This window comes from Natator depressus, chromosome 4 (assembly GCF_965152275.1).
Source record: "Natator depressus isolate rNatDep1 chromosome 4, rNatDep2.hap1, whole genome shotgun sequence".
Taxonomy (NCBI): Eukaryota; Metazoa; Chordata; order Testudines; family Cheloniidae; genus Natator; species Natator depressus.
The window spans coordinates 116,968,292-116,986,904 of NC_134237.1; the positions used below are offsets into that span (position 1 = coordinate 116,968,292).

Below are 18,613 nucleotides of genomic sequence, written 5' to 3' on the forward strand. Positions count from 1 at the left end.
ACTCTAGTAGTTCCACCAGTGTTGCAGTGATGGAAATACTTTAAAAAGCCTTGTCTAGACCAGAGGTTCTCAAACTGTGAACCACCAATGGTCCACAGACTCCATTCAAGTGGTCGACGGATGGTTCCCCCTAAGGTGCGTGCCTGTGTGGCCACACATGAGAGAATGAAGGACCATGCACCTAATTAGTGGAGATGTGCAGGCGTGGCTCTGCTAATTAGGTGCCTGGACCCTGGAGAAGGCACACATGTAAAGTGAGGTGGTGGTGGTCTTTGGGGGGAATAGGGGGTGGGTGGGAATAGGCGGTGTGCAGGGCTGTGGCAGCCAGAGAAAGAGGCAACATACCCCAGCTCCAGGGCTGCGGCTGCTGGGGAGAGATGGCCCTCCTTCCCAGCCTCAGCTCTGGCTGCCGCGGCGGGGGAGATAGCCTCAGCTCTGTGGCTGCTGTGGCAGGGGAAAGAGGGAGAGACCCCACACACACCCCCTGCCACCTACCCAGCCCGTGGCAAGGGAGATGCCCCGGCTCAGGGGCTGCTGTGGTGCGGGAGAGGGCACATCCATCCATCGCATTAGAAAGGTAAGACTACTGCTATTAAAGTATGAGTTGTGTGCTGTTGTTTGTATAGCGCTTTTATCCAAAGCGCTTTACAATAGTTAGCTAATGGTACAGACAACATTTGGCAAGATCATTAAGTGGTCCACGGAGACCCTCAGCAATTTTCAAATGGTCCGTGGGGAAAAAACAAGTTTGAGAACCACTGGTCTAGACCAAGCATTAATGTGCCAGTGTTTATGGGCTCCTGGAAGCAGGGTGGCTTGACTTAAATGAAAATGATTAAAATCAGCAAGTGGGAAACCTTGACTTAAATAGATTTTAATCTTGTTTTGCACTTGTGATCTATAGTTATTTTGCTAAAGAAAGTTTGATTCTCTTTGGCTACAGTACTAATCAAGGCTCTTTCACCATGAAAGAGAAACTGAGTGGGAGTTCATAGATAAAAAGAAGGAAAGCTTGTTTTCCTCTTCCTAACTCCCACTCAGTTTCTCAAATTGGAATGAACTAATCTTTGAATTGAGCTAGTTGTTGAATAAACTGAACTTAAACAAATAGTGTCTTCTGCAGATGTACAGAGAATATCTCTATCAAAAGGTGGTTTAGCACTTCCGCAAACTGTTTCCAGGTGTTTAGCCATCGACTTTCACCAGTGCAATTAACTTTCTTTAAAATGTTGGCAGCAAAAATTACAGCTTGAATATTTATTTATCTTTAAATATTTTAATAGGCTATAGGAAGTTTTTGCATTAACATAGGTTGTCATAATTTCAAATTCAATTTTAAATCGTTTTAATAGTTAAATCTGTATTTCATTCACATTTTATTTAACTTAAATTTTTAAATGTCTTTAAAAGCACCTTTTTATCCACCCTGGTTGAAAACAAAACTGACACCTTCGATATCCCCTAAAAGGGAAATATTTTTCAATGAAGTATCATATCGTGTATAACAGGTAACTTCTGGCACTGGGTGATACCACCAGGAGTGCATATATGACTCAGTTCAGCACAGAAGCTAAATAATCCATTTGTCTACTTCTCTTATTCCTTCCCTTAGCTGGGGGTAGCTTTCATGTGGCTCAGACAAGCAGAAACCTTTTGAACTTGTCTGTTTCACCTGAAAGAGCCCTGAAAACCCTGTTTACTGATTAGATTATAAACACTGTTCAGGATTGCAACTTGCTGTCACTTGCCTCGTTAGAAGTTGTCCATATGGCCTTACCTCTTTCACACAGCATTCCTGTGTGCACATATAACCTATTTGTCCACTTCCCAGATATCTCAGCCATGTTTCCCAAGCACTTAATGCTCTGTCATGCCTTTCTAGGTACTTAGACACGCAGTTCCTCTCTTTATTTTCTTTTGGTGTAACTATATCTATCTAATGAACCTGCAGCGTTTTTAAACCTTGGTGGAACTACCTCAATGAGGCATTCCTTTATATATAAGCTTGGAAAAATCAACATAACAGCAAGGAATCTTGTACTAATGTATGAATGTCACCCTAATGCTAACTTTCCTCTGTTCCCCACAGTGCAGAAACACATTCTACCCTGGAGACCATTAATATTGAGGCATCTGTTAGGTTATAGTAAGTGCTTGCTTTGGAAAGAGTCTGCTCCACAGCTTCAGTTCTTTGTTTCCTTTGGGGTTTATCCAGTTCTCTGAGAAATAAGATAACTGTTCAAGAGACTCCATTTTATTCAATTAATTTGCTGGGAATCAGGGTAGGGAGTATCATGTATTTCTTGTGCGGGGTAGGTTGCAGGGCTCCTACTCACAGGTCAGGCTTCTGTATGAGATGTGGACTGACTACAGAGCTTCCTTCTCAAAGAGAGAGATCAGAAATGTCTTCCATAAGATCCTTTTATGTACTGCCAGGTACGGGTGAAGTTTGCTTAAATAAGTAAGTGACACACACTAGTGCTACCTACTGGCTGAACAGTATAATACAGTTCAGCATTCCATTATAGGGAGAGTGAGAATTTGTACCTCTAGCTGTTAAGTCATAGGTGAAATTTGTTTTTCTGTAGATCTCACTCTCCTCTTCACTAATCTGAATTTTCAAGTAATTGCATTTTAAACTTGCAACTATTGTCCTGTGGAAGGTCATTTCAGACTCATTGGTCCACACCAGATAAAGCACAGGTGCAGCATTTAACAATGGCCAAAGTCTAGGGGCCCTAAATCCATATGGTAGCACAACTTCAGTATCATTGCAGTGGCTCTAGTGGTTTAAAAAAAAAAAAAAAGCCTTCAGTATGGAATTGCTGCTTTTTCTAAAACTGTCATTTGAACTCTACATCGATGGGTACCTATAGTAGTAAAAGTTTGGTTAGTGATGTGTAAAAGGCTCCATGACAAAATTGTATATTTTTAGTAAATGTCAGAGGTTGCTGGAAGTCACTGAATCCGTGACACGATCTTAGGGCACATCACTAAGGCTATCAGCAGCTTGTCGATCCCTGGCCCCTTGAAAGGAGTTTGAGAATTGAAGGGGACTCCATGTTCACTCAGGGACCAGAGTGAAGAAAGCTCTTTGCACTTCCCTCCTGACTTACGTGTTCACACGTTACTACTCAAACCTCTGACTGTGAAGATGATTGCTCCCTCAAATAGCTTCTTTTGTTCCCTGCCTTCATGATAAGGTGACCCAAACTTAGGAAAAGCAAGCTGATCTCTTGCTGGTAGCCACCCTGTTGAAGGGTGGGTGGGTGTGTGTGCGCATGCGCATATGTGTAAAATTCCTCCTAGAGCAAGCCATAAGTGTGATGTCATTGGACTTTTTCATGAGAAAGGGGTGAGCTGCTTGTGAATACAGCTGAGAAACTGATACAGGGAACAAGTGCTGACAAAAGCACAAAGTAAATAAACTTCTTGGCAGCTTTCTCTTGGGGATCTTAGTTACTGTGCCTGAAGTAGGCCTCTCGTTCCCCACTCGCCAAAAAAACCCCTTTCAGAGAAAAGTGAGTTTTCTTTAAAGTTGACAGAATAAAGCAAATTGCCCTGAAAAAGTAACACAGATAAAGAAATGATCAGATTGGTGTCCTGTAGATACTCCCCATACAGAAGAGGGAGAATCAGTGAGTCTTCTCTCTTCCTTCCTATGCCAGTGAGGATGGGAGGAAGATATAAATTAATTGTACGTTTAGGCTCTGATTCAGCAATGCTGCATGTGAAAATGTGCTTAACTCTTAAGTGTACTCATGTGCTTAGCTGGTTTTCCGAGTCAGAGCCTTTATGAGCATTGCCATCCAGGCCCAGCTACCTATGTGCTATCTGCGTGAGTGAGGCTTTTCACATAAATCTTTGGCCACACATTTATTCTCTGTTGGAGTGTGCCCTGCTGGGAACTGATCTGTGGAGTTCGTTGTCTTTTTCTCTGCATTCACTTCTGTAGAAGTAGGACCCACGCCTTCAGTAGTGTGAGCCAATACATTCTTCCAAGAAGGGGTGGGGTGGGTGCGTGTGTGTGTGCTTAAATCCAGGTATTCAAGGACACTGGATAAGGAACTGCAATTTTTACAGAGTCCTTAGTAGAGAGCAGGCACCACAAGGCTTTTCCTTGCTGCCAGGGTGTCTTATCTTTTCCGTCTTCCTCTCCCCCCTTCCCCAAAAAAGGATCTTTCAGTAAGTTCTCTGGGAAGATGGATCTGGCCCAGATCTGGATACCATACATGTTATCCAAGTCTAGTCAACACATTTATGACTGGTTTCAGAGTAGCAGCCGTGTTAGTCTGTATTCGCAAAAAGAAAAGGAGTACTTGTGGCACCTTAGAGACTAACCAATTTATTTGAGCATAAGCTTTCGTGAGCTACAGCTGACTTCATCGGATGCATACTGTGGAAAGTGTAGAAGATATTATATACACACAAAGCATGAAAAAATACCTCCTCCCACCCCACTCTCCTGCTGGTAATAGCTTATCTAAAGTGATCACTCTCCTTACAATGTGTATGATAATCAAGGTGGGCCATTTCCAACACAAATCCAGGGTTTAACAAGAACGTTTGGGGGGGGGGGAGGAAAAAACAAGGGGAAATAGGCTACCTTGCATAATGACTAAGCCACTCCCAGTCTCTCTTCAAGCCTAAGTTAATTGGATCCAATTTGCAAATGAATTCCAATTCGGCAGTTTCTCGCTGGAGTCTGGATTTGAAGTTTTTTTGTTGTAAAATAGCGACTTTCATGTCTGTAATCGCGTGACCAGAGAGAGTGAAGTGTTCTCCGACTGGTTTATGAATAATTCTTGACCTCTGATTTGTGTCCATTTACTCTTTTACGTAGAGACTGTCCAGTTTGACCAATGTACATGGCAGAGGGGCATTGCTGGCACATGATGGCATATATCACTCTGATAGTGTGGCTCATGTGATTAGGCCCTATGATGGTGTCCCCTGCTTGTAATAGCTCACCTTAAGTGATCACTCTCGTTACAGTGTGTATGGTAACACCCATTGTTTCATGTTCTCTGTGTATATAATTCTCGCCACTGTATTTTCCACTGAATGCATCCGATGAAGTGAGCTGTAGCTCACGAAAGCTTATGCTCAAATAAATGTTAGTCTCTAAGGTGCCACAAGTACTCCTTTTCTTTTTACGTTTATGACTGTGGTCTCTTACTGCTTTACTTGGGTCATTGTCCTTATAATCCTAGAGAAAGGAGAGAGGGCATACTTATGCTCCTTTTATTATTCCCAGTGCAAAATATCTGGTTTTGGCCACCTGAAAAAGAATAGCTCTAATTGGCAATCAGGAAGGAATGTAGATTGGTCTGTTAATAGAGGGTTTGGGAATGAGAGTAATGATTGACACTTTGGACTAAACACTGAAACTATTAGATTATTTCAAGTATATTGGGATGATTGGCTTTGTGTGGAACTAAGGATATATTAGATCTAATGGAAAAGTCCACTGTGCTAATTAGTGAAAACCCTTTTTAAAGCTGTCTCTTGCTGTTTTGAAACAATGTAAAGAGAATATCCTGTAATCTCTCTTTGTTGTACTGACGTAATTGGAAAGGTGGCATGGTTTTAGGAGTAAAAAGGCCTTATTTTTCCCTGATAACATTATGGAAATGTGGTTTTATGCACTTATGCCTGCCAGGAGAGGGGAAACTGGAAAATCAAAGATCTTTCTGTTATCTGTCCCCTTTGCTGGTTCTCCCCCCCACTTCTCTCCCCCGTCCCATGTAAACATGGTCCTCTCCCATTTTGAGAAATACTGGTAATGCAATCATGCCACTATTTTAATTGAATTCTGATAACCGTGGGGCTCGAAGAGTCAAAAGGTCTTGGTGTGAGCTCTTGGAGATGAGCTATCTCGCTATTTTACCTCTGATCTTTTATCCATTTTCAGGGTTGTGACCTCAGTTCCCTATGAGATGTGTAGCTGCGCAGTAGCCTATTAAGTGCTGTGCAGGCTCTCAGGGAACGCGTCTGGCCGGGACCTGCTGTGGCTGCGGAAGGGGTGCCCCTCCCCCTCCCCCAACCGAGCCCAGCCCTGGACCTGCCGCAGCTGGGGCACCCCTCCCCCAACCGAGCCCAGCACCTGCCATGGCTGGTGGAGGGGCACCTATCCCGTGGCCCCAGCCCCGGAGCTGCTGTGGTGGGGAGACGCGTCCTCCCCCCAGCCCAGGTGCTGCTGCAGGGAGAGAACTGGGGGGAGTCCTCCCCACCATAGCCCCGAGGCTGCCTGTACCCCAAACCCCTCATCCCTGGCCCCAACCCAGAGCTTTCACCCTCTCCTTCCCCCCGCACCCCAACCCTCTGCCCCAGCCCTGATCCCCCCTCCCATACTCCACACCCCTTTGCACCACCCCCATCGCAACAAAAATTAGAGGGAACACTGGTTGTGATCACTGCACACAAGAAGCTTGGGACATTAACAGGTGTGTCTGTGTTAAAAACACTGAGATTCTGGAGGCTGGCCTGAGGACTTTCCTAGAAGTCTGAGGTTCCAGGCTGAAATCCTACTCAGTGTCTTTTTGATAAAGAAATGCTTATGGACTCTCACTCCTACTCAGAGTAACACACCTAGCTGTTTTGTGTAGGATGTTGCCTAGCCCCAGACCTCCTCCAAGTACGTAGGATGACTCTTTATACTGGTTACTTCAAAACCTTTGTGATCGTGCACAGGTTATAATTAGCGAATTCCTAGCTCTTCATATATGTGCTTTTTCTGGTATGGAGGCTGGTCGGGAAACCTAATATTCTCTTTCTCTCTTTGGAAACATTGAAAAAAATCAAACCAGCAGCCATCAGATAGATAGTGGGGGGAGAGGGTGGGAAATTGAGGCTTTCCTGCACCCAGTACATTCTTAGGTCTTTTTTGTTATTGGTACACTGTTGTGACAGAGTAAAAATACTAAATTTTATTAAAACGCTTTAGAACTAAATTGTTGATAAAGCATACAAAAATCACTAAACAAATGGCCTTTATCTCCTTTAATCTTTCCCTTACTCATTTATATTTCCAGTAGTGCCTAGAGACCCCAATCAGGACTGGTACTAAGGACAGTATAAATGTAGCAGAAAACAGTCCCTGCTCTACAGTATTTACAACCTAGTTTGAGACAAGACGTGAAGGACAAGAGGAGGGAAGAAGCAGGAGGATAATGGTTGTAAGAGTTTTGCAATTAGACAGTTTAACAGTATGCACAGCTGGAATGTTCAAACCGTATCTTTCCTGTGCCTGTTCTATCTTTAAATGAATATATATTTTATTATAGAGAGCTGCTGGAACATCGGGGGGGGGGTAAGAAGATGAATAGAGGAACTAAGGGTGAAGTCATGGAGGAGGATAGGAACAGGAGGCAATGTGAGGGAGAATTAGTGTTAAAAAAAAAAAAAAAAACCCTATAAATATCCACAAAGTTAATTAATTGCAGCTGGAGGGCTCCAAAGGTTGAAATTCTGAATTCCAGAAATTTAACCTTTAATGGCAATGAAGCAAAGGTTGGCTCTGCTGGGCTCTAGGGCTCCCTATCCTTATCTGCTGTTTGTTGTGGGGAGGATCTGCTGAGACCTGTTGATCCTGTAACAGGGGAGTGACTAAAATTGGCAATATTTAAAATAGAGTAATGGACTGGGGAACTTGATATCAGGATTGATATTTCATCTTAGGCCTATTCATTTTAAAACCTTTCTTGAGCAAACTAGTGATCTGTATTCTTGTGTTAAGGTCTGGATTACTGCAAGCTAGTTCAAACAAGAATAAAAGGGCAATCCTTTTCCATAGTTGTCCCCTCCCCCAGTGTTTATCACAGAACCAAAAAAAAAAAACCAAAACTTGAATAACTTAAAATCCTGTTCACTATTTTAAGCAAGTCTTTTTTTTTTCTTGCAAAGTTGCATTGCAATTATGTATTAATACTTACCTTTGATAAAGATTGCTGAAAGTGGGTGGAAGTTCGTTTGAAATATTAATTATGTGCTTATTGTTAAATTGCTAGACAAAAGTATGACCTTTGTCCTGTGGCCTATTGGCCACTAGATGCTGAAGTGAAACGATCAATTAACTTTAATTCGTGCCCTTCCTATGTAGATTTTAGACAATTGTACATCTAATTTGAATTGTTTTATTTTCCAGCTTCTTACTAAATCTCATTTGAGAGGCTACTTTGGGAGGGGTAGGGAGAAAGGTGCTCCATCTAAATCCTTCTGCTGGCAAGAAACTGTATTTTAATTAGTTACCAGCATAAATAAATTGAACAGGATGGTTGAAATGCCTCTAGTTCCTTGTGGATGTTTTTATTCTTTCTGGTACATGAAATTTGTGCACTCTTTCAGTTATGTTTCTGAGATTCTTAAATATTTTCTTTCAGGAAAAGTTCAAAAATACAATATGGTGAGTGAGCTGTTTAGTACAATAATTAACATCAGGTCACAGGAAAGGAAAAATATACATTTTTTTTATTTTTATTTTTTTTTAATGAGAGGGGGATATTGACAAAAGGCATCACACATGGTCAGGAAGTCAGTGTATATTAGCTGCAAATATATAAAGGGGATGTTGCATCAGAACCACATATAACGGTTGCCAATTTTAGTTGGATGTATTCCTGGGGGTTTCTTCACATGACATAATTTTTAATTCCTAGAGACTCCAGGCCAATCCCAGAGGGTTGGTAACCCTACATATAATGCATTTGCAGCATCAGATTTTAATATATTTCCCTCCCACAGGTCTCCCTTGTCAGGCTCTCCTTTTATTAGTTTGCAATACCTCTAGTCTCAATATATGGAGGTGTGTACACTAGACTCTTCACTTTCTAATTATACATTTCCAAATTAAGACTTTAATATTCATTTCTTGGTGTTTTCTAAAGATTTGGTTCTTCCGCCATGTCCAGTATGCAGACTTTATAGAGGATCATATCTTTGTATGGAGTGCTGGGAAAACACTGGAATATATAGTTCCTATTTCTTTAAAATTTTGGGGACGGATTAGCTGCTGGTTGTCAGCATCCCCAGCATTTACTATGGCTAGCAAAACCAGCTATGTTGCCTGGGTTTTCAAGTAAAATGTTTAAGGATTTATTCTGGAAGAATTCCAAAGCTAATGAATTTGGATGTTTTTAGCATTTTGCTTGTAACTTGTGAGAACCAGACATGTAACTCAGCTTCATTTATTTTTATCTCCAAGGTCAGTTGGTATGACAAAAGTAGTAATGGACTGATTACTTTCAAGGTGTCCTTTATTATCAAACTTCTTAAAGTCCTCTAATGGAAACATTCATGACCTCTAGGCTTCACATATTGTCTTATTGCATTTGTAAAATAGGCTACCCTTTTATATAGAAAGTGCTTTGTGGTAGGAGCAGATACTATTTGTGTAAGAAAAAGGAATCTAATGTCAAACTAAATTTCCTACTTTTATTGTTGCATCCATGTGTCCTTTACTACTCGTCCGTACAATGAACTTAAACTTTGGAGTGTCCTTTATGGGACCATTTATTGAATTTGATAAATCAGAGTATTTGAGTGGCAAGTCATGATGATAAACAAAGGATTCTTTCTCCAGGGTAATGTTAAGTGGTCAGGATGTGGAAATGTCTTCTGCTGTTTACCTAATGGAGTTGCTAAATCATTTTCTAAGTTGAAGTTGAGTATGTGCCTGTTGTCAGATCTGGTTGAGCTCCCACTGTTGTGATGGGATCCAAATGCTGAATCGTACATGCTCTTAACTTGCTGGAGCTGTACAGAGTTTTAGGCACTGTCATTGGCTTTGGACCAGTAGGCATGCACACCAGGTGTGGCCCTCATGTCTGACACCCTGGTTGCAGTGGAGATTCTATACCCTGAAACGAATGTCTCCTCCCCAGCAGCTTTTGAATATTTCCCATTGAATACTACCAAAGGGTGTGAGCCTTCCAGTTTACCTATTTGTGGGCATGCAATAGTGAAAGCAAACAGACACGTGGATGGACTTTTACCCAGGATTCTGAAATGCCACTGCCCTTTGCTTAGGTAGCAAGAGAAATACAAATGTATACAAAACAGTGTACACACCTATATGCGTTAGCCTGCCTCTGGGTTCCTCACCACTCTGGAACATTCTCTGGGCTTCTGCAGAGTCCTCTGGCATGTTTGGGATCCTTGTCTTGCAGCTTATAGCTTCTTTTCAGAATCGGAGAGCCTTTCTAGATCAGCTAACTCTCTGCTCGCGGCTGGCCCACCAATTGAATGAATTCCCTAGCTAGGAAAGCATGCCCATCTCTTCCTCTTTCTTGCCAAAAGCTTCCCATGTCTCCTTGAATCTTCTCTCAAGTTTGTTCCTTGGGCATCAGCTAACCTATTGTCCCAGGATGCTTCTGTGACATTACCCAGGGTACAATCTGGACTGATGGACAGTTGTTGTCGTCTTTTCTCAGACCATTGTAGGATACAAATTTCATTATTTCTTCTATCTTTTAAATACTTAAAAATTTAGGTAGAATAAGCATTTCCATTAGTTAGAGGTGTTACCTTTTTGTTTTCCTTTTTTCTTTTCTGTAGCTCAATGTGAATAGTGCAGAAGGCATTGAACATTGAATGTGCAGAGGAAACTCCTCGAGCTCAACACCTACACGCAGTGGCTTCGTCTACACTGGCAAGTTTTTTTTTTTTTTTTGCCAAAAGCTGTCTTTTGGCAATGAAACAGCAGAGGTGTACGTGCGGCCAAGTCACTTTTTTTGCAATGAAACTCCTCAGTTGCAGCACTGGAATAAAACCACCTCCACGAGAGTGATTGACTTTTTGCGCAAAGGTTTTATCACCAAAGGGCCAGTGTAAACACCTTGCTTGCTCCGTTCTGACAGCCAGGGTGCTGTGCTGCTTTGCTCTGGGACACACAGAGTAAATCATTAACATGGAATGCTCCTGCTGTCTCCCACACTACCAAAGCGCAGGCAGGCAGTGGTGTGTGTGTGTGTGTGTGTGTGTGTGTGTGAGAGAGAGAGAGAGAGACTTTGTGCTGTGCAGAGCCAGGGAGGAAGGGGCGGGGTTGATGTCAGGGTTTCCCCCTCCCCCTGCCTTAGGACAGGTTGCTTTAGGCAGCTCTCTGAACTTGTGAGATGCTGACACACACTGTCTGTATCTTCCCCATACACACATGCTGTCTGTCTCTCTCTCTCTCTCTCTCTCTCTCACACTCACATGCTTCAGTTGAAAAGTGGCTGGCAATCTAGTAGGATGAATCGTGTTGACACTGTACCTGCCCCATGAGGCATTGCAACCCCTTCCCAAAGCTCCCTGCGGCCAGTTGCATGGTGGGATAGCACCACAGTGCACTGCTCTTTGTCATTGCAAGAGCTGCTAGTGTTCATGTGTGCCAGCGACACAAGAGCTAGTGTGGACATGCAACATAAGTTTTAATTAAATCGCTTTAATAAAGGTGGTATAACTTTTGGTGAAAAAACTTGGCTATGTCTACGCTGCCAATGTGAAGTACGCTCTTTCAGTCTGGGGGTGGCGATGTCAAGGAGCTTGCAGCAATTTTTTGTAGCTTGGGTGGTTACCCTGGTTCAGACTGTGGTGGCTAATAGCTTTTTTTTTTTTTTTTTTAAATCAACTTAGTTGAGCTATCTGCACAGTTCCTGTCACATGACTGGTATATTTCTGACCATCTATAATTAAAATACCAGCTAATCTCCATCCGACTTCCTTATCAGTAATGTCCACTGTGGACTATTATTACAGTGTGCAGAAATTATAACAGCAACATTACTTTGACCTTCAAGAGTCCTACTTAATGTCTACCCTGTTCTGCGTTCCCTTAATGGCTCTGATTCTGCAAAACACATTGTGCATGGTGCAAATAGATTAAATAATTGGATATTGAGTGAGAGCTTTCATAATAAATGAACTTTTTTAAACCATTCTTTAATTACCATAGTACTTTATTTTTAGCTCCCATATATATTTTTCGGTTTGATAATGATCAAAATTGAGGTGCAAAAGTACAGTTGGAGTTTTTCTGCCCTAAGTGACGTAATAAAGGCTAAGACAAAAATGGTCTGGAGAGAAAGTAAAGGGGATGGTTGCATTACAACTCCTGCAATAAGAATGCAGTGGATAATTAAAGATCTGTGTCTGGAACAGGATACTTTTGAGTGCTACTGAATCAATCTTGAGATTGGTGGTATAGGAGGTGTAAGAAAAAACATGAATATTTCTTGTATAAAATATTAATCTCTATCTGGATGTTGATTATACAATTTTTTTTTTCCTGCTTAATATGGATAGAACTTGTTAAATCTTGTAATCTAGGCCATTATGAAAGAAGTATTGCCTCAAAGTGTCAAGGCCTGTCTTAACTTAGGGCTGGTCTTTGCTACGGGGAGATCAATGCTACTGCAATTGATGCAGCCAGGGATTGATTTTTAGCAGGACTAGTTATTCACGTAGCTGGAGTAGCATAGAATAGGTCGATTTACCCCTCTCCTCCTCCTCCTTCTCCTCCTCCCCCACAGTGAAGACAAGCCCTAACACTGTAACCTCTCCAGCAGTGATTCTGGAAGGAGGGAAGAGCCTGTTGTGCTGTGTGTCAAGCATCTCAATTCTGGGCCTATTCACCCAATGGAGTTTGTGTATATGTGTCCTCAGACCCCACTTTCCCTGTTGCCAGTTAGCAGTTTTATAATGAAGGCTGTATAATTATCTATGCTGATTGCTAAAAGAACCTATAGATTGACAGGGTACATTTAAAGTCAAGTACTTCTACCAGAAAAAGTATTCCTTCCTGCAGGTTTTGGGGTCTCTTGTTAATTTTTTAATCTTGATTAACTGTTGGTTTAGTATGTAAACAGGTATCCATTTGTCAAGGTTCCTTTCCCACTCTGAACTCTAGGGTACAGATGTGGGGACCTGCATGAAAAACCCCCTAAACTTATTTTTACCAGCTTAGGTTAAAACTTCCCCAAGGTACAAACTATTTTACCTTTTGCCCTTGGACTTTATTGCTGCCACCACCAAGCGTCTAACAAATATATAACAGGGAAAGAGCCTGCTTGGAAATGTCTCCCCCCCCCGAGAATCCTCCCAAACCCTACACCCCCTTTCCTGGGGAAGGCTTGATAAAAATCCTCACCAATTTGCATAGGTGAACACAGACCCAAACCCTTGGATCTTAAGAACAATGAAAAAGCAATCAGGTTCTTAAAAGAAGAATTTTAATTGAAGAAAAAGTGAAAGAATCACCTCTGTAAAATCAGGATGGCAAATACCTTATAGGGTAATCCGATTCAAAACATAGAGAATCCCTCTAGGCAAAACCTTAAGTTACAAAAAGGCACAAAAACAGGAATATACTTTCCATTCAGCACAACTTATTTCATCAGCCATTTAAACAAAACAGAATCTAACTTATATCTAACTAGATTGCTTATTAGCTCTTAACAGGAGTTCTAACCTACATTCCTGCTCTGGTCCGGGCAAAAACCACACCACACACACCCCTTTGTCCCCGCCCCCTCCCTGCCAGCTTTGAAAGTATCTTGTCTCCTCATTGGTCATTTTGGTCAGGTGCCAGTGAGGTTATCTTTAGCTTCTTAACTCTTTACAGGTGAAAGGGTTTTTTCCTCTGACCAGAAGGGATTTAAAGGTGGTTAGCCTTCCCTTTATATTTATGACACCATTGTAAGAACATAAGAACGGCTGTACTGGGTCAGACTGAAGGTCCATCTAGCCCAGTATCCTATCTTCCGACAGTGGCCAATGCCAGGTGCTTCAGAGCAGGTAATCGTCAAGAGATCCATGCCCTTGTGAAGTATATAATACTCAATTTGTGTATACCCAGTCAGACAAGCGTCTCCTGCCTGTCTGAAAATAACATGTTTGTCACCTTCTAGTGACCTGCTTTAACTTGCAGACCGTAGTAAAGTAATTTGTAGTATAGGTACGTAACTCTTTCAGTGTTCTCCTTACATATATTTCACAATGTTTATGGTGACCAGTTGGTATGTGTGTTTTGGGGGGGGGGGGGGGAGGGGGTTTACTGGCTCTCAATTTTGACTTGATATTCCGCCCTCTAGTGAAGTATTATGCATATAACTGACCCAGGGGATCCCTGTAAAACACATTGCACCCTCTGTGACCTCTGCCAGTTGGCATTAGGAGGTTCTTGGGTCACAGCATGATTTCCATATTGGTGACCTTTCCAAAAGCAGCCAAAGCACAATCCCTCCCTTAGGTGCTGGAACTACAGGTGTTTGGGGTGCTGCCACACCCTCTGTCTCGAAGTGGTTTCCATTACATACAGGGCTTACAGTTTGGTTCAGTGGCTTTCAGCACCCCCACCGTACAAATTGTTCCAGGACTCTGATCCCTCCTAGCCCATGACTAATTCCTGTTTTAATGTTTAATAGTTTTGAGGACCATGTCACTGGTAAGAGAGTACAACTTGACGAAAGGCATGTGGAAGTTTGAAAGCAGGGGGTTAACAAGTATCACTCTATGTATGTTTATAATCTATATGACTAAATCTCAGATATGCTGTGATTAAAACATCCTATGTACACCTTTGATTTAGCTGCCAAATTAGCAAATTTCATTTTTTATAAGATTTTATTTCTAAGAATTACAACTATGGATACAATACTGTACACGTGGCCAGAAGGGAGACTGTAATTTGAGTTTGGATACAGCAGATTTCAAAAGGTGTCTACCTACCTGACTTTCTGCTTTTCCCCACCCTCTGATGAATACACAGTGTGGGAGTCCTTCCTTTTTCCTGTTGACACAGTGGCAATTACTGAGAGGTAGCGTTCCTTGACTCTGACGGCATTCTGTGAAGGTGTAGAACATTAAATCTTTAGCTGTGTGGATTTGACTGTGAAAGGATTCAGACACATTTCGAGGACCCTTGCAACTGATTTTCAAATCTGGATTAAATTAGCAGCAGAAACTATGGCAGCACCTTCTGTACTCCTCTTAATGGACAGGTTTGTATACAGGATTTTTTTGTTTTTTTAATTGGAAAGTGACTATTCACTTAAGGTAGCAGTTCAACTTCAGTAATATATTTTTTTTATGATTTTTAAACTCTGTAAATAAGACATCAGAGTGTGAAAATACCTGGACAATACAACGCTAATGGAATGGCTATATAACCTATCCAACTAAGAGTGGCAGCTGAAGTTTTCTGCTGGGGATTCCCTGGCTTTTTGGGAAGGTTGAAAGCAGCAGACAATGCTCTTCTGTATGAATTTAAAAAAAACACGTGAACTTGGAAAAGCTTTGAGAGAGTGCCAGTGGAATTTATTTATTAGGTATTCTTGGTGTTGAATGATACTAGAAAACTTCCAGATAGCTGTGGGAGGGCACAATACTGCATGTGTCTTGGTATTGCCAGGTGTATGAAAAACATTTTTCAGTGTGCACTATAAAATCTTAAGTGAATGCTGAATGTTATCTTCATTTTACAGGGGACTCTGCAGAAAGACTCATTTTCCATTTTCAGTGTGATGTCATCTTTGTCTGTACTCTTAAACTTTTTTATAACTTGCTGCTGCAGTTTCGTGTTATGTTTCACATTTTTAGTAGGGGTGCAAATTAAACCCATGACACATTAATTCCTCTGTACTAATGATACAACGGACATGATGCATCATGTCAGATATTGCTGTTAAACTCCATACTGTGAATCAACTTGACATACTGTAATGGCTGTGAAGGAGACATTGGAGTAGATGGAGATGACACCGCAGCATATGAATTTTCTGATGCCTCAACCCTTTTTTTTTTTTTAATGTAAGGTATCAAATCAATTTCTTGACTTAAAACTACTGTGAAATTTGAGGTTAGAAAACTTGATTTTTAAAATAAGTCTAGGTTCTGCCCCCTCCCCACCAAAAGTGTGTGTGTGAGAGAGAGACTGTAAAATCATAGTACAGTTATTTTTGTTTAATCTGTAGCTCTTTACTAGCCATGGCTGACCCCTTTCACTGATTTATCCTTTGGACTGAAACTTTTCATGCATGAACTTGGCTCAGAAGTGAGGCTGCTCAATTTAGCTTTCTAAAAACTCCTCAGAGTTGCTCAAATCTGGAAAGCCTGTTTCTCTCTCTAACAATTAATGTTTGGGGGCTTTTTGCTCTGGTAACTCAAACTTAAAGCAAAGCTTTTGATTATGGATTACTGAGTTGTACAACAGAAGGAGACGTAATGGTTCCTTCTTCAGAGACTTGCAGAGCTCCGCCTGCGCTAGGAGAGTCAAATGGAGACTTTTAGTTTTACAGCAGTATAGTGTCGGGCATAGTTCAAGTGGTTGGATCTAGCACTGGAAATGGGAGAAAATCACATTCCCTAATCATGTTGGATCCTTGGACTCTGCAGGATTTGGGAACAATAGTAAAATAATTTGGTCTTGTCCATATAGCAAGGACAGAACAGTATTTTAAGTGCTAGGACCTAGTGTTGCAACCAAATGCCACGTTGCAGCAATTTTTCTAGCGTAGGTTGTACTAGAATTAAACCTGACACAAAGCTTGATTAGACGATAGTTCCAGATGAAAAGTATTGCAACATTTTTTTTTTTTTTTTTTGCAGATTTTTCTTTTACACTTTTGTCTTGCTGTGTAGTTAGGACCTAAGCGTGACATGGTTTAACCACAGCCTTGGATAGACCAAGGCTTTAGGATACTACGGTATCACAGTTACAGGAAGGTTAGGTTGTGACTTATATTACAAAATCATCTAATTTGGGCCAGTTTGTGCTGGCTTAGGAATCTGGTGCGCTTTTTTTTTTTTTTTTTTTTTTTTTGGAGACTGACATTTTGTGTTCCGGAATGTACACTTTCATTGTGAGGAAAAAGTCACTTGCCCTTTGTGGCTGTGAAGCCCTAGACATACGTGAACAGAGGATGAACCAATGCCATGTTGTCTGCGGACATCTAGAAACAATAGCTCTGAGCAAAGTTGAACTGCCTTTGTTCATTGCAATGCATGTTGACTCTGAATCTTAATGACTTAAATGTCGTCAATTATTTTAGTGCTGCTTAATGAGTGATGGTCATATGAAGGGCTGTATAGCCTGCTGCATGTGGAGTCTTGTTTTGGAATCTCAACATAGAACTTAAAATGGGAGGGCTTAGAATGTGGGAGAAGTTTGATAAAATACTATTTTTTTTTTTTTTTTAATCTCCCCCCATTCTACCCAAGACAAAATGGAGCCATGTCTTCACTATGTCAAATGACAGCCGCATTGAACTGAAGAAGAGCTCTGGGTAAGCTGCTCTTTTCAACAGAAGTTGGTCCAATAAGATATTACCTTGTCTATCTTGTGTCTCTAACTGCATTGTAGTTAGAGGAGTGGGCGCACTGGGAGTAGGGGGCACCCAACAAGATTTGGAGGCCAACAAGGTACCAGTATTTGCATGTGACAGAAACCGCAAAGAAATCCAAGCAGTTTGCTTAATTTAAGGTGCTGGTTGTATGTTTTTTTCAGCTTCCTTTCCAGTTAACTGAGCATGGGTCCTTGACATAGCACAGGCAGAGGAAGATATGGCCACTGCCCCAAGACTTTACAGTGGAAGTCATACAGACAAAATTTCAATTAACCGATTCAGTTAGGTTTGAAAGGGGTAGCCGCATTAGTCTGTATCAGCAAAAACAACGAGCAAGTCCTTGTGGCACCTTAGAGTTGGGCATAAGCTTTTGTGGGCTATAACCCACTTCATCAGATGCATGGAGTGAAAAATACAGTAAGCAGGTATAAATATACAGCACATGAAAAGATGGGAGTTGCCTACCAAGTGGGGGTCAGTGCTAATGAGGCCAGTTCAGTTAGGGTGGATGTGGCCCATTCTCAACATTTTCGTGTGCTGTGTATTTATACCTGCATACTGTATTTTTCACTCCATGCATCTGATGAAGTTATACCTCACAAAAGCTTATGCCCAAATTTTTTAGTCTCTAAGGTGCCACAAGGACTCCTCATTTGTTTTTTGTCACAGTTATCTTATTTGATGAGCTAAATAAGAATTGCACGGTGTACAAGATGAATTGTCTGGTCAGGTACTGATCTATTTTTTTTCCCCCCAGACTTACACAGTTACGTTTTAGCTTGGAGAAGGGAGTGCTGGTCTCTTTCCCAACTGACCCGCTATTTTTCTGCCCCCACCAAAAAGATGTAAACTCTAAATACCTCGTTTAAAGTTCTAGTGCTGTAGGAGGTACCCAGCTAGGTGCAGTTAGTGTACCAAACAGTATATGTGCAGGTGGATGTCTGACCAAATATTGATTGGTGTAAAGAAGAGGTCACCAATTAGGCCAATATGCAAAGTTCATAAACCAAATCAGCTAATTTCTCACAACAATTTACACAACGGATCTTGTATTAGTGTTTAGTTGCAGTTAGCTGACGAAGTGCTGAATAATGATTTCTTTGCCTGTGGCTAGTAGTAAATCATTTTCAGCCCTTAGCTATGTGCCCCATGCTGGCCCTGTGTTTAGACATGGTTAAATTTCATAGTGTGGACCAGAGCTGGCTTTTTTTCTCCAAAAACATGGTGGTCATAATAACAATTCCCAGTTCTCATATACCACTTTTTGTCTGTACACTTCAAAGTGCTTTACA

The 18,613-nt window shown here is 41.4% G+C and overlaps 1 protein-coding gene across 3 annotated transcripts in view; it reads left to right on the forward strand.

Annotated features, from left to right (window-relative positions):
* Positions 1 to 18,613, forward strand: part of TBC1D14 (TBC1 domain family member 14) — a 107,798-nt gene that overhangs the window by 10,004 nt on the left and 79,181 nt on the right. The window contains exons 1-2 of one of the 3 annotated variants that reach the window (XM_074951731.1): positions 13,651 to 13,773; positions 17,197 to 17,261. The exons of 1 other annotated variant lie outside the window; for it this stretch is intronic. In XM_074951731.1, coding sequence (XP_074807832.1) covers positions 13,753 to 13,773; positions 17,197 to 17,261 — 86 coding nt within the window. In that variant the 5' untranslated portion in view covers positions 13,651 to 13,752. Of the gene's footprint in view, positions 1 to 13,650; positions 13,774 to 14,714; positions 14,979 to 17,196; positions 17,262 to 18,613 lie in introns of those variants that run through there. One more of the 3 variants, XM_074951732.1, reaches the window with a different exon arrangement.